The sequence below is a fragment of the Natrix helvetica genome (assembly GCF_964273705.1).
Source record: "Natrix helvetica genome assembly, chromosome: Z".
Classification (NCBI taxonomy): domain Eukaryota; kingdom Metazoa; phylum Chordata; class Lepidosauria; order Squamata; family Natricidae; genus Natrix; species Natrix helvetica.
In genome coordinates, this window is record NC_138554.1 from 15,819,004 (window position 1) to 15,834,882 (window position 15,879).

A 15,879-nucleotide genomic window follows, 5' to 3' on the forward strand; every position below is an offset into this window, starting at 1 on the left:
CCAGCTTCTGCCAATCTAGCAGTTCAAAAGTATGTATAAATACGAGTAGAAAAATAGGAACCACCTTTGGTGGGAAGGTAACAGCATTCCGTGCACCTGTGGCATTTAATCATGCCAGCCGCATGATCATGGAGACGTCTTTGGACAGCACTGGCTCGTAGCGGAGTGAGCTCCCACTACTTGTCCCCGCTTCTGCCAACCTAGCAGTTCGAAATCATGTAAAAATGCAAGTAGAAAAATAGGAACCACCTATCTTCGGACAGCGCTGGCTCTTCAGCTTTGAAAGGGAGATAAGCACTGCCCTCTAGAGTCAGTAATGACTAGCATATATGTGTGAGGGGAACCTTTACCTTTATTGGACCCTAAAAGCAACCCAGCTCACCTGTAGACATCCGTGCTGGGGGCTGGCTTGTAATTGAATTCGACAAAGGATTCAGGTGGCAGGAACTCCAGGGTCCCACCACAGGTGTCCTCTTCCCCAGAACTGGACTTATATTGCTGGGTCGTTCCTCGCCTGAACTTGGATAAGCCAAAATCCGACACCTGAGCCACAAGTGGGGATGGAACATTGGGAGCGGTTAGCTAAAGCCATATGTACAGGTTACAAGCAAAGTTAAATCATAATCACACAGGTTAGAAAAGTCTATTTCTCTCCAGCCATCTACTGATTTAAAAGCTACGGATGTGCATTTTCAATCAACATAATGCCAGAGAGCCACTAAATCACTGATCCTCAAACTATGGCTCCGGGCCAGATATGGCCCACCAGTGCAAAAGATCCAGGCCGGCAGAGTGATGTGATTCAACCACACCCCTCGCCCCGCCCCTTACCAACAGCCTTCTCTTCCAGCGAGCATCCGTCCCAGCTGCACTTCTGGTTAGTTATTCCACTGGTTGAGCTGCACTTCTGATCACACCCTTGCTGCCGAAGGTCAGGCTGAAGGGTGCTGGGGAGGACCAGCTGACTGAGGGGTGAACTTGCCAGTGCAGCCACTGATCCAGGGACGGTGGGTGAGTAGGGGAGGGAGGGGCTGCTCCTGGCTTGAAAAGCAGCTCTGTTGCCAGCTTGTGAAGTAGTGCTTTAAACGTCTTTAAAAATGCTTTAAAAACAGCCTTTCAGGGTGTTTTTCACAGCCATATGATCCAGGACCGGTGGGTGAGTCAGAGAGGGCCAAGAACAGCAAGGACAAAGGCAATATGGACTGCTAAACTGGCCATACCCACCCAGTCACATGACCACCTCGCCACGCCCACCCAGTCACATGACCACCTAGCCATGCCCACTCAGCTGGTCCAGGGCCCCCCAACAGTCTGAGGGACCATGAATCAGCCCCCTGTTTAAAACATTTGAGGATCCCTGCACTAAATGTAGACGCTGGTACATATTTACTGAATTTATATTCTGCCTTTTCTTCCAGGGTCCAAGGGAGGAAACATGGAACTTTTTCTTCTGCACTCTTTGCAAGCGTCACCCCTCCTAGGTAGGCTGATCTGAGAGAAAGAGACTGTAGCATTGTCAGGCTCCAAGTAACGAGAAAAAGTTACTTTGAACCCGTTTCTCTTATTGTTCCTCACCTACAGACAGAATCTTGCCAAACTAAAGCAACCACACGTAGTCTTCAATTTACGAGCACAACTGAGCCCAAAATATATGTTGTTAAGTGAGAAATTTATCAAGTGAGCTTTGCCCTGTTTTACGACTTTCCTTGCCACATTTGTTAAGTGACTCACTGCAGTTCTTAAATTAGAAACATGGTTCCTAATTTAGGGACGCCACAACCGTCATACATGTGAGTCAGCTGTCAAGCATCTGAACGTAAACCTTGTGGAAATGCTGCAACAGTCATAGGTGTGAAAAATGGTCATAAGGCACTTGTTTCAGTGTTGTTGTAACTTCAAATCATCACTAAATGAACTGTTGTAAGTCGAGGACTCCCTGTATATTAAAGATACTCTCTGAGAACCCCTAAGGAGGAGCTATCTTGGCCCACTTTGTCCCAACCAAAGTATCTAATTTTTTCTGCCTTTTGGTCCTCTGGAATGCAGCTCCTCCCTTCTGGGAATCCAGACCACATTCCACCACAAGCATTCCTAGCTGAAGGTAAACTTGAACTAAAATACAAGGAGAAGGAGAGTAAAAAATGACTAAAGCATTATGGTGTGTCATCATTACACAAACTCTGAATTCTGTAGAGATTCTCAGTCACCCAGGTCATGGTTGTCCCAAAAATGCTTTTTCAGGAGGCATCTGAACTTTCTTGTTTTTGCACTTCGGGCATGCGTGCCATAGGTTCGCCATCACGGATCTATAGAGCCAGCTATAGGTGATTCCTACATAACCCCTACATGTCCCCATAGAATAGGGGGGTTCCCACCAATTCAAACCAGTTTGGCTGCCTAGGTAGTAGCTTGATGGCCTGGAACCGGTAGCGACACAGGCCTGCTACGCTCCTGAACCAGTTCTCCTACAGCGGCACCATTTTGCTTTTCGATTCTGCACAGGCGCAGAACAACTTTAGAAATGTATTTTTCCCCCTTTTCTAATGTTTTGCACATCCACAGACAATTTTAGGCACATTTAAATGTGTTGGAAGTGAGAGTGCACACACAATTTTTATCTCCTGCCGAACTGGCACGAATGCTGACAGCAAGATACCCCTTCCCCTTAGGAATCTGACAACAGCCAATAGAATATTAAAAGACATGTTCTTGCACAGGTACAGTAAACTCAAATATAATGGCCAAAGAAGATATAAAATCCACCCAATCTCAACTCCATTTTGTTTCTTCTTTCCAATCAGCCTCAAGCCTCCATTTTGTTTCCAGCATTTTTCTCCTGGCTTGGAACTGAACCAGATGGATTTTCCTTCCAACAGTTTGTAACTCAAGAACTACCTGTAGTAGATTCTTAAAATGGGCAATGGGCTGGACCAGAATAACTCCAAATACAAATTCTGTCAGAGAATATTCATGATAGGGCATAGCAACAAGGTCAGCCAATGGGAGCTGAAACAATTTGGAGCCTGGGCATGGCTTAGCTCTATACCTCTGAGTCTGTGCAAAAACTAAATAGTCGTCTGCTGAACTGAAATCAATCTCTCCTCTCTACCACGTTGGAAAACCCTCCCATTGATATTGTATATATGTTTCATGTGTTATATTATATATAAAGAGAAGTTAATGAATCCTGCTGAATAAGTAATACAATACAATACAATAGCAGAGTTGGAAGGGACCTTGGAGGTCTTCTAGCAGCAGTGATTCACTTAAACACTGTGGCAAGAAAGGTTGTAAAATGAGGCAAAACTCACTTAACATCTGTCTTGCTTAACAACAGAAGGTTTAGGCTTCATGGTGGTCCTATGACAAGGATTAGGATAGAGTAGAGTAGAGTAGAGTAGAGTAGAGTAGAGTAGAGTAGAGTAGAGTAGAGTAGAGTTGGAAGGGACCTTGGAGGTCTAACCCCCAGCTTAGGCAGGAAACCCTATATCACTTCAGACAAATGACTATCCAACATCTTCTTAAAGACTTCCAGTGTTGGGGCATTCACAACTTCTGGAGGCAAGCTGTTCCACTGATTAATTGTTCTAACTGTCAGGAAGTTTCTCCTCAGTTCTAAGTTGCTTCTCTCCTTGATTAGTTTCCACCCATTGCTTCTTGTTCTACCTCAGGTGCCTTGGAGAATAGTTTGACTCCCTCTTCTTTGTGGCAACCCCTGAGATATTGGAACACTGCTATCATGTCTCCCCTAGTCCTTCTTTTCATTAAACTAGACATACACAGTTCCTGCAACTGTCCTTCATATGTTTTAGTCTCCAGTCCCCTAATTATCTTTTTTGCTCTTCTCTGCACTCTTTCTAGAGTCTCCACATCTTTTCTATATCGTGGCGACCAGAACTGAATGCAGTATTCCAAGTGTGGCCTTACCAAGGCATTATAAAGTGGTATTAACACTTCATGTGATCTTGTTTCTATCCCTCTGTTGATGCAGCCTAGAACTGTGTTGGCTTCTTTGGCATTTGCTGCACATTGCTGGCTCATATTTAAATGGTTGTTCACTAGGACTCCAAGATCCCTCTCACAGTTACTACTATTGAGGAAGGTACCACTTATATTCTACCTGTGCATTTTGTTTTTCTTGCCTAAATGTAGAATCTTACTCTTTTCACCATTGAATTTCATCTTATTATATAGTGCCCAATGTTCAAGTTTGTCAAGGTCCTTCTGTATCTTAAGCCTATCTTCTGGAGTGTTGGCTATTCCTGCCAGCTTGGTGTCATCTGCAAATTTGATGAGTTCCCCATTTATTCCCTCATCCAAATCATTGATGAAGATGTTGAAGAGTACTGGGCCTAAAACAGAGCCTTGGGGTACTCCACTGCATACTTCCCTCCATGTAGATGCAGTTCAATTGAGGACTACACATTGAATGCGGTTGGTCAGCCAGTTACAAATCCACCTGGTGGTGATGCTGTCTATCCCACATTTTTCTACTTTGTCTAGTAGTAGGTTATGCTCTCCCTTATCAAATGCCTTACTAAAGTACAAGTAAACTATATTGACGGCATTCCTCTGGTCCAGTAATTTTGTCACTTTGTCAAAGAATGCAATAAAATTAGTCTGGCATGATCTGTTTTTGACAAACCCATGTTGGCTTTTGCTATTACTTTGTTTCCTTCTAGGTGTTTGCTAATTCGTTGCTTGATTATCTTTTCCTGAATCTTTACTCGTATTGAGGTCAGGCTGATAGTCTGTAGTTTCCTGGATCTATTTTTTTTTCCTTTTTGAAGTTGGGAACCACATCAGCACTTTTCTAGTCCTCTGACAGTTCCCCGGTGCTTCAGGATCTCTGAACGATATAATTCAGTGGTTCTGAGATCTCATCTGCCAGTTCCTTCAGAACCCTGGGGTGTAATCCATCCGGTCCTGGTGATTTGAACTCGTCTAGGGTAGACAGGTGCTCACTTACTATTTTCTTCCCTATTTTAATATGTGTTCCTAATCTGATTTTTGGGGTGCTGTTTTTGATAGATTGGACTTCTTGAGTTGTTTTCCCCTTGAGGATTCTCATCCATGGAATCTTCCCAAGCTCTAAGTTTATTGAAATTAGCTCTCTTAAAATCCAAGACTCTAGTTTGACTTTGTTCTACTACTTGTGTTTGCATAATGTTGAATTCCAATATTGCATGGTCACTTGCCCCCAGGGTTCCTGTGGCTTCAATACCTTCTATCACTTCCTCTCTGTTAGTGAGAATTAAATCTAATATGGCCAATCCATTTGTGGGTTTCATCCCACCAAGTTTCTGTAATGGCAACAATATCGTATATGCCCTCATTTACTTGAATTTCTAATTCACCCAGTTTATTCCTCATACTCTGTGCTTTGGTGTATACATTTGAGTCCATTTTGATTAACCTCATGGTACTGTCTACATAACCTGTGTTATGCCTGACTGCCCCTATTTTCTTGCCACTTGTATGATTCATGCACATGGTATAGCACTCACTATTAAATGCTTGGTTTTGCTTGACAGCAGGAGTGATAATCTTACCCGCACAAACATCTATGTTACATGCACTGATAACCTTATGAGTTTTAGATTGCTGGGGACAGAAATGTTCTGTATCAATTAATTCTCTGTCCCTGCTGTTCAATTTAAATGTTTATCCAGAAAATCTGTGAATTTAATGCCAAGTAACTCAGTCCCTTTCTTGGATGGGTGCAAACCATCTCTTTTGTACATTGGACCAGCTGCAGGCATCATGACTAATAAAACCAAAGTCTTCCCTTTTACACCACTCCTTTAGCCACACCTTAAACTCTGCTATATGCTGGCCCTTCCCTTTTTACAATACAATACAATACAATACAATACAATACAATACAATACAATACAATACAATACAATAGTAGAGTTGGAAGGGACCTTGGAAGTCTTCTAGTCCAAACCCCTGCCTAGGCAGGAAACCCTATACCGTTTCAGACAGATGGCTATCCAACAATTTCTTAAAGACTTCCAGTGTTGGGGCATTCACAACTTCTGGAGGCAAACTGTTCCACTGATTAATTGTTATAACTCAGGAAGTTTCTCCTCAGTTTTAAGTTGCTTCTCTCCTTGATTAGTTTCCACCCATTGCTTCTTGTTCTACCTCAGGTGCCTTGGAGAATAGTTTGACTCCCTCTTCTTTGTGGCAACCCCTGAGATATTGGAACACTGCTATCATGTCTCCCCTAGTCCTTCTTTCTCTTAAGCTAAACATACCCAGTTCCTGCAACCGTTCTTCATATGTTTTAGTCTCCAGTCCCCTAATCATCTTTGTTGCTCTTCTCTGCACTCTTTCTAGAGTCTCCACATCTTTTTTACATCGTGGCAACCAGAACTGAATGCAGTATTTCAAGTGTGGCCTTACCAATGCATTATAAAGTGGTATTAACACTTCATGTGATCTTGATTCTATCCCTCTGTTGATGCAGCCTAGAACTGTGTTGGCTTTTTTGGCAGCTGCTGCACACTGCTGGCTCATATTTAAATGGTTGTCCACTAGGACTCCAAGATCCCTTTCACAGTTACTACTACTGAGCAAGGTATCATCTATACTGTACCTGTGCATTCAATTTTTGTTGCCTAAATGTAGAACCTTACTCTTTTCACCATTGAATTTCATTTTATTAGATAGTGCCCAATGTTCAAGTTTGTCAAGATCCTTCTGTATCTTAAGCCTATCTTCTGGAGTGTTGACTATTCCTGCCAGCTTGGTGTCATCTGCAAATTTGATGAGTTCCCCATTTATTCCCTCATCCAAATCATTGATGAAGATGTTGAAGAGTACTGGGCCTAAAACAGAGCCTTGGGGTACTCCACTGCATACTTCCCTCCATGTAGATGCAGTTCCATTGAGGACTACACGTTGAGTGTGGTTGGTCATTTGTTCCTTATATACTGGTAAAACCCCTGAAAGGATAAGCCTATAACCTACACTACTAAGTTCATACTCCAAGCTCTGGAAATCATTCTTCACAGAAAGTACATCTTTTTGGAACAGATCATTTGTGCCAAGATGTATAATAGCATCAACATCACAGTCATTACTTGCATTCTTGACTATCTTAAGAATACGCCTCTTGTCTCTTCTGGCAGTAGCACCTGGCAGACACCTAACCTCTTTTAAAACCTCCATCTTCTTTCCTAAATTTACATCCCTTATGATTGAATCACCAACCAGAAGGTAACTTCTCTTTTTACCTATCTTGATCTTCTTGTGCAACTGATGTGTGGTACCTGGGTCCCCATTTCGCCTTTCCAAAGAAAGTTCTTCATTTTGGACCACAATCCCCTGCTTATTTGAGTCATCATTATCACAACTACCTTGACCTTTCTCTTTAGTGTCCCCATTAAGGTCAGCAAGGGCACTATATCTGTTATGCTGGGTCACAGCAAAAGCTTTGTGTTTATGGTTCACAGCTCTCACCCTGCCAGATCTCACGGTTGTCCAGACTGCTCTTCTCCTGCAGGATCTTTGCGGTAGTGGGGGCTGATAGTGTGGCATCTCCATAGTGTGGAATGGCCGAATTGGGCACCTAATTTCTTCTTGGAGAGCACAGATTAGAGATTCTAGATAGGTAATCTGTCTATATAGCCTAGTAATTTGTTTACAAAGGGGACAGTATCCAAATTTGAAAAGAATACTGCGAAAGACAGGTGCAAAACAGTTATTACATTGAACTATGCCGGTCATTTTGAAATAAAATGAAATCACAATCTGAAGCATAGTAATCCAGAATGCATTATTGCTATTTTGGTTTATAGATATATGATTCACATGCCGTTAGGTTTGTGGGCTACTACCTAGTCCTCTTTGTCTCTCTGACTCCCCCTTTGTAGCCAGCAGCTCCAATCACCAGCCTTGGGAAAGTTCAAATGAAATGGAGTTAAAGGGCCCCTACCTTTGTCTCTCTGACCCCCCCCCCTTGTAGAAAACAGCTCCAATCACCAGCCTCAGGGAAGTTCAAATGAAATGGAGTTAAAGGGCCTCTACCTAGTCCTCTTTGTCTCTCTGACTCCCCCCTTGTAGCCAGCAGCTCCAGTCACCAGCCTCAGGAAAGTTCAAATGAAATGGAGTTAAAGGGCCCCTATCTTTGTCTCTCTGACTCCCCACTTGTAGAAAACAGCTCCAATCGCCAGCCTCAGGGAAGTTCAAATGACCTGTATGTGCTTTTTGGATTTGATTTATGCAACAAATTCTGATAAATTATGTTACTGTGCAATTCTGGGGGAGCTAACAGCTTTAGAATAAAAAATAGAAATGGGAAAACTCACCCGGACATGCAGTTCCCCATCAAGTAAGATGTTGCTAGGCTTGAGGTCCAGATGTAACAATGGAGGATTGAGGTTGTGCAAGAAATTCATAGCCAGAGCTATCTCGTACAGGATGCGGAAACGCAGGGCCCAAGGCATGGAGGGGACCTGACACATTAAGTTGGACAAATTGCCATTCTCCATGTATTCCATTACCAAGCCCAAAGTGGGCATTGTGGCTGACATCAAGGCAGCATCTGTCTGCATTTTGCCTACAAAGAGGCCGTAGAGTCGTAAGATGTAGTTGAAGCGGGCTTTGTCCATGGCTCGGGCTTCATTCAAGAGTTCTTCTCGAGTGAAAGTAGCATTTCTGCGGGAAGTACAGGAATTTCAATTCTGTTGGAGGATTATTCAGAGGTGATATTCAGCCAGTTGTGACTGGTTCTGGCGAACCGGTAGCGGAAATTTTGAGTAGTTCAGAGAACTGGAAAATACCACCTGTGGCTGGCCCCATCCCCATCCCAGCTGATCAGCATGGTTGATCTATTGCTGCCTACCAGCTAAGCGGCTGGGTCTTCTTTTGTTGCCCTGCACAGGAGAACGGAACTGGAAAGCAGCTTAGTCAGGTGGGGAGGGAATGGGGATTTTGCAGTAACATTCCCCCAGGAGTGGGGAGGGAATGGGGATTTTGCAGTATCCTTCCCCTGGAGTGGGGTGAGAATGGGGATTTTGCAGTATCCTTCACCTGGAGTGGGTGGGAATGGGGATTTTGCAATAACCTTCTGCCAGAAGTGGGAAGGGAAGGGGGGTTTGCAATATCTTTCCCCTGGTGTGGGGAGGGAATGGGGATTTTGCAGTAACATTCCCCCAGGAGTGGGGAGGGAATGGGGGATTTTGCAATTTCCTTCCCCCTGAAGTGTGGAGGGAATGGAGATTTTGCAGTATCCTTCCTCTGGAGTGGGGAGGGAATGGGGATTTTGCAGTATCCTTCCCCTGGAGTGGGGAGGGAATGGAAATTTTGGAGTATCCATCCCCTGAGTGGGGTGGGAATGGAGATTTTGCAATATCCTTCCACCAGGAGTGGGAAGGGAAGAGGTTTTTGCAGTAACCTTCCCCCAGGAGTGGGGAGAGAATGGAGATTTGGCAATATCCTCCCTCTGGAGTGGGGTGGGAATGGAGATTTTGCAATATCCTTCCACCAGGAGTGGGGAGGGAATGGGGATTTTGCAGTATCCTTCCCCCTGGAGTGGGGAGGGAATGGGGATTTGGCAATATCCTTCCCCTGGAGTGGGGTGGGAATCAGATTTTGTAATATCCTTCCACCAGGAGTGGGGAGGGAATGGGGCTTTTGCAGTATCCTTCCCCCTGGAGTGGGGAGGGAATGGGGATTTGGCAATATCCTTCCCCTGGAGTGGGGTGGGAATGAGATTTTGTAATATCCTTCCACCAGGAGTGGGGAGGGAAGGGGGATTTTTGCAGTAACCTTCCCCCAGGAGTGGGGAGGGAATGGGGATTTTGCAGTAATCTTCCCCTGGAGTGTGGTGTGAATGGAGATTTTGCAATATCCTTCTGCCAGTAGTGGGAAGGGAAGGGGGATTTTTGCAGTATCATTCCCCAGTAGTGGGGAGGGAAGGGGGATTTTGCAATATCTTTCCCCTGGAGTGTGGAGGGAATGGGGATTTTGCAGTACCCTTCCCCAGGAGTGGGAAGGGAATGGGGATTTGGCAGTATCCTTCCCCCAGGAGTGGGGAGGGAATGGGGATTTGGCAGTGTCCTTCCCCCAGGAGTAGGGAGGGAATGGGGAGTTTGCAGTATCCTTTCCCTGGAGTGGGGTGGGAATGGAGATGTTGCAATGTCCTTCCACCAGGAGTGGGGAGGGAAGGGGGATTTTTTAATATATTTCCCCTAGAGTGGGAAGGGAATGGGGATTTTGCAGTATCCTTCCCCCAGGAGTGGGAAGGGAATGGGGATTTTGCAATATCTTTCCCCTGAAGTGGGGAGGGAATGGAGATTTGGCAGTATCCTTCCCCAGGAGTCGGAAAGGAAGGGGGATTTTGCAGTACCTTCCCCCAGGAGTGGGGAGGGAATAGGGATTTTACAGTAACCTTTCCCTGCCATGCCCACCAATCCATGCCTACCAAGCCACACCCATATAACCGGTAGTAAAAATTTTGAATCCTACCACTGGGATTATTGTAGGTGTAAGGAAAACATGGTGATGCTAAGGGATAGCAGAGGTGATCTGGGGGAAGGAAGGAGGTACTTATTAATTGAGGATGTGCAGAAAAGATTTCAAGTTTGAAATCAACCCTCCATTGTAGAAGCAGTTGCAGTCAGGACTCCAATAATGCTATTTAGAATATAGAATAGAATGAGCTGGAAGAGACCGTGGAGGTCTTCTAGCCCAGCCTCCTCCTCAAGCAGGAGAACCTATACCACTGTCTAGACTTTTCTTTAAAACATCCAGTGATGGAGCACCCATGATTTCTGGAAGCAAAGCTGTTCCACTGGTTCATTGTCCTCCCTGTTAGGAAGGTTTTTTTAAATTCCAGGTTGCTTCTCTCCTTGATTAATTTCCATCCATTGGTTTTGGTTTTTTTTGTCCTGCCCTCTGGTGCTTTGGAGAATAATTTGCCCCCCTCTTCTTTGTGGTGGCCCCTCAAATAGCAATAGCACCTAGACTTATATATCACTTCATAGTACTTTACAGCCCTCTCTAGGTCATTTACAAAGTCTGCCTATTTCCCCCCAACCATCTGGGTCCTCATTTTACCCACCTCGGAAGGATGGAAGGCTGAGTCAACCTTGAGCCTGGTGAGATTTGAACTGCCGAACTGCTGGCAGCCAGTGATCAGCAGAAGTAGCCTGCAATACTGCACTCTAACCACTGCGCCACAGCGGCTCTTTTTATATTGGACTACTGCAATCATGTCACCCCTAATTCTTCTTCTTTTTAGACCAGCCAAACCCAAATCCTGTAGCCATTCTTCATGTTTTAGTCTCCAGGCCATTGATAATCTTAGTTGCTCTTCTCTGAACTCTCTTTGATTAGTTTGCAACCATTGTTTCTTCTCCTGCCCTCCGGTGCTTTGGAAAATAAATTGATCCCCTCTTCTTTGTGGCAGCCCCTCAAACACTGGAATAATGCTATGATGTCACCCCTAATTCTTATTTTCTTTAGGCTAGCCAAACCCAAATCCAGCAGCAGTTCTTCATATGTTTTAGTCTACTGCTATCAAATTGCTCTCAAGTCCTATATTTCATTATTTTCCCCTCTGTCCCATTCAAATTTATAATGTGTGAACAATGTTTGAAGATCTCTAGGGCCACCTAATGAGAAGGATAAACTCACTGGAGAAGAGCCTAATGCTGGGAACAATTGAGGGCAAAAGAAGAAGGGGACGACAGAGAATGAGGTGGCTTGATGGAGTCACTGAACCAGTTGGCATGCACTTAAATGGACTCCAGAGTATGGTAGAGGACAGGAAGGCCTGGAGCAACGTTGTCCATGGGATCACGATGGGTTGGTCACAAATTTGCAGCTAAGGACAACAACAAGGGCTGTATCTAAAGGCCAGGCAAGAGAAACAAAAAGTCTAACTTTCAATCTTTGCACTCAAACAACTTCGAAACAACCACTATTACCTGTTCAGAAACTTTACTGCAACATCGGTCCCCCACTTCTGGTGGCGAGCTCGGAAAATGTCTCCAAAAGATCCTTGGCCAATAAAGGATATGTTCTCCAGGTGCTCCTCACTGATCTGCTCATAGAACTCGTTGGGAACAGCCATTCTTCCCAAATCTTCATCGGCCACCAATGGTTGTGTCTCAGTAGTCTGGCATATTAATGGCTGTTTTCAAGAGACAGGAAGATAAAAATATAGGTTCTTTGGAGGTAAGTAGGACCATGGTTGATTTTGAAGTGCTATGCTGAGGACCACACTTCAACTGGACCAGGGACGAATGTGGTCAAGACGAGGGCAAACATGACTTCAGGTTTAATTGAATGCTGTTCTGACCGAGACTTCCCAAGAGCAAGCAGCAAACTCCTTGTCCCAAACAAAAAGGCCCTTTTATTAATTTACTGTAAATTATGCTCCTTCACATCCAACAAAGTCTTTTGAGGGAGGACTTTACTGTCACAGACCTTCTCTGGCTTGAAGAGCTGACAGGCCAATATCTGCAAAACTTGGCAAGGACTCTCAGAGAGTAACGAACCAATTAAGCAAACTAATTGTCTTCTGCAAACTCCACTCCCCTTTCGCTCCTCTTTTGATTTCTCTAGGAGGTCATTCCTCATCCACCTGTGGCCTTCCTCCCAAGTCGATCCCTGTACTTTAGCTATTCCCTTCATCCTGCAACTCTGCGCATGCGCACACTGGGAACAGGCTCCAGCTCTTCGTCTGCCTCACTGATGTCTGGCTCTGAAGGCAGCTGATAACTGGCATACGGCTCTGACCCCCTCTCTGCCTCCGACACAGAGCCCTCATCAGAGCCTTCCCCAGACTCCAGGACTGGCCCAGGTTCCTCCCCAACCCTCCTCACTGTCCACATCTATTGCCAGCTCCACTTGCAGAGGACTACAACAAATGCATCTTTACATTCAGTAAAAACCAAAATAAAGTAAAGCTGTGATTTCTCCCTATATGTTATCTTCCTTCTGCAAAGCACACAATTCATGTTGGAAGGAATCTGGGGAATCACACCTGAGGCTATTGGGACATACCCCAAGCCCAGGTATTTCCAGTTGAACATCTCTGATCTAGGTGCAAAAGTGAGGAGAGCAAGAAGGACATGATGATTGTGGTCAGTTCCCAGTCTATTGTTGTCCCAAAATGCTAGGATTGGAATTCTCAGAATTCCTAGTCACTCTGCTGGCTGTATCTAGATTGGAACAAGCCTGTTATAATGCTAAGGAACACAAGTTTGGAGCAACTTTTATTGTCTGATGGGAACTAGAAATGGCAAGTATAGTAAAGAAGGGGAGGAAGAACCTCAGTCAAGGTAATGGTCAGGAAATGGTCTGCATCCAAACAGGAATGGAATTTGAGAAAGCACCTCAGATTACACTTTCCCTAGTTCTCTCTAGATTTTTAGGGTTGCCTCATAAGAATTCAGCCTTAAACACACACACACACACACACACACACAATTATACAATTGTTGTCTCTACCTGAAAAAAATCCTGAACTTTGCAATAAACTTTAACAGTTAAACAAGTCACGGGTCAGGTGAGGAATAATGAGAAAGGAGTTGCTTGTTTGGTGATTTGGGCCTTCTGGAGTTCTTTGGTTAGCCAGAATCACGGGAAATGTGATTCTGGAGAGGGAAGGTTGGGTTTAATATACCCAATCTTGTGAAGAAACCAAGTTCCTTTGTCTCCACTACAAACATCACGAGATTAATGTAGGCAGCCAAAGTGAGAGACGATGGACACCTTCTGAATTAAGAAGCTCGTCTTATGAAAGATCTTGAGAACTTTTCAGAAAGCCACCTCGCCAGGGGCAAAATTGATAGATATAAAGCAGGATTTGCAGGCAAATTTTGGATTTTGGAAAAATCACCTTTAGGGTCAGAGATATTAGTGTGTTACCCTCGCTGCCTCAGTCCTTCCTGCTGACAGTTTTGGTGATCAAGGTAAATAGCTTTCCCACCCCAGCAGGAGCTCCTTCCTAAACTTCTTGGGTAAAATCATGGCATGTTCACTGCACCATTTAGACTCCCTGCATGGTATATAACTAACCACCACCCAGTTGTCCTCCTCTACTTCCTACCGGCCCAATGGGCTAGTGAAATGTAATTGAGAGATGGGGTGGGGCAGACAAGAGGGCAGGAGTGAAAGGACAGGAGATCTCCCAGCTGTCTTCCACCCATTTGGGGGAAACTGAAGAGTGACTTTAACCCCATGGCACAGAATGTAACCATTTTAGACCCTAAGGCAGGGTCTAAAAGTCACCCATTTGACACTCTTCAACACCGTGGACAGAACTGACCTTGGCTGCAGTGAATACCAGAGCAGATCTGAAATGAGAGCCACGATGCATGGAGAAAGTTCACTTCTTTTTGACTTCCCACCCAGAATACTACATAAGCATAAGTACCTTTCTCTGTCCTTGTCAACTTCTTTCTGACTGGAGAGGTTTAACTTCAGGCCTTCACCGACATCTCGGGTTTAATTCCTCTTCTCTTCCTGTCAAGAAAATCCTCCCTCTGAAGGTTTCCCTCCTCCCACTTCTCTCCATGCATACTTTCTCTTTCACAACCTCTTTGTATCTTCTGAGTTTCTTCCCTTCTCAGTCCTCTACAGAACCACGGAGTGCATCCCTTTGAAAGCTACTGAATATAACTCGTTTCACCATTGATGAGGACAGTCAGGGCAGATGACTTCAATCTTGGCATGATGAATGAGATTGGGGGCTTCTTAACATTTACAAGCAAAAAGCTTGTATTAGGTGTAAACTATGGCTTAGAGATGCAGATTAACAGAGTCGGGAGGGACCTTGGAGCTAATCTATTCCAACTCTCCGCCCAAGCAGACCTTACCTACACCATTTCTGACAGATGGCACTCCAGTCTCTTCTTGAAAGCCTCCAGTGATGAAGCCCCCACATCTTCTGAAGGCAACTTCTGTTCCACTGGTTGATTGTTCTCACTGCCAGAAAATTTGTCCTTATTTCCAGGTTGAATCTCTCCTCCTTCAGTTTCCAGATAAAGCTATGTAAGAAGAAGACTGAAAAGCCATACCACACATCTCTTTAAAAAAAGCACTTGAGGACAGCCAATAGCTATACTGGTTGGGAATGTGCTGTAGATCCAAACTTTTGGAAAACACTCAACAGGGGATGGTTGGAACTGGGAGGCTGGAATAGAGCTTTGGAACTGTTCTAAACCAAGACTACTTCCCAGTTGTTAGAAAATAAAGGAGTGGAAGATGGTTTAATTTAAAGCCAGTGTTTAGTTTTGGATCACGGAAGGAATATTGATGTATAGTTGGCAGTGGCAGTTCTTTTCTCTCACCAGGGAAAATTGCTTTTTTTTTAATACAGAAATGAGGCAATAGAATAGAATAGGAATAGAAAAGGAATAGCAATAGGAATAGGATAGGATAGGAAAAGATAGAATAGAATAGAATAGAATAGAATAGAATGGAATGGAATGGAATGGAATAGAATAGAAAGGAATAGGAATAGGAATAGGAATTAGAATAAAATAGAATGATAGAATTTGATGGGATATTGGAGGTCTTCTACTCCAATCTCCAGCTTAGACAGGAAACCCTATATACCATTTCAAATAAATGGGTATCCAATCTCTTCTTAAAAACTTCCAATGTTGGAGTATTTATAACAATAAACCATCAAGGATCAGTTTATCTCCCCGACCCAATGAAGGCTGGATTTGATCAAGTCATCTGACTTCATGCCTGCGTGCATGCAAAGTGGAAGGACATGCGTTAGCTTAGAAATTTCCTAAATAAATTATGAAGGCATCTAAAAGCTTTCTTCCAAATATGTTTTTGATGAGCCTCACTTCTCTGCATTTCTCAGTTAAAGAGGGGGATTAACCTATTTTTAAAAACATG

The 15,879-nt window shown here is 44.1% G+C and overlaps 1 protein-coding gene across 1 annotated transcript in view; it reads right to left on the reverse strand.

Moving 5' to 3' along the window:
* LOC309401085 (receptor-interacting serine/threonine-protein kinase 3-like) overlaps positions 1-14,526 on the reverse strand; it is a 38,139-nt gene extending 23,613 nt beyond the window's left edge. Inside the window, exons 1-4 of the mRNA XM_081970035.1 lie at positions 14,399-14,526; positions 11,943-12,148; positions 8,319-8,667; positions 383-543 (exon numbers count right to left, since the gene is read on the reverse strand). Coding sequence (XP_081826161.1) covers positions 383-543; positions 8,319-8,667; positions 11,943-12,088 — 656 coding nt within the window. The 5' untranslated portion in view covers positions 12,089-12,148; positions 14,399-14,526. The remainder of the gene's footprint in view (positions 1-382; positions 544-8,318; positions 8,668-11,942; positions 12,149-14,398) is intronic.
* Between the last annotated feature and the right edge of the window lie 1,353 nt (positions 14,527-15,879).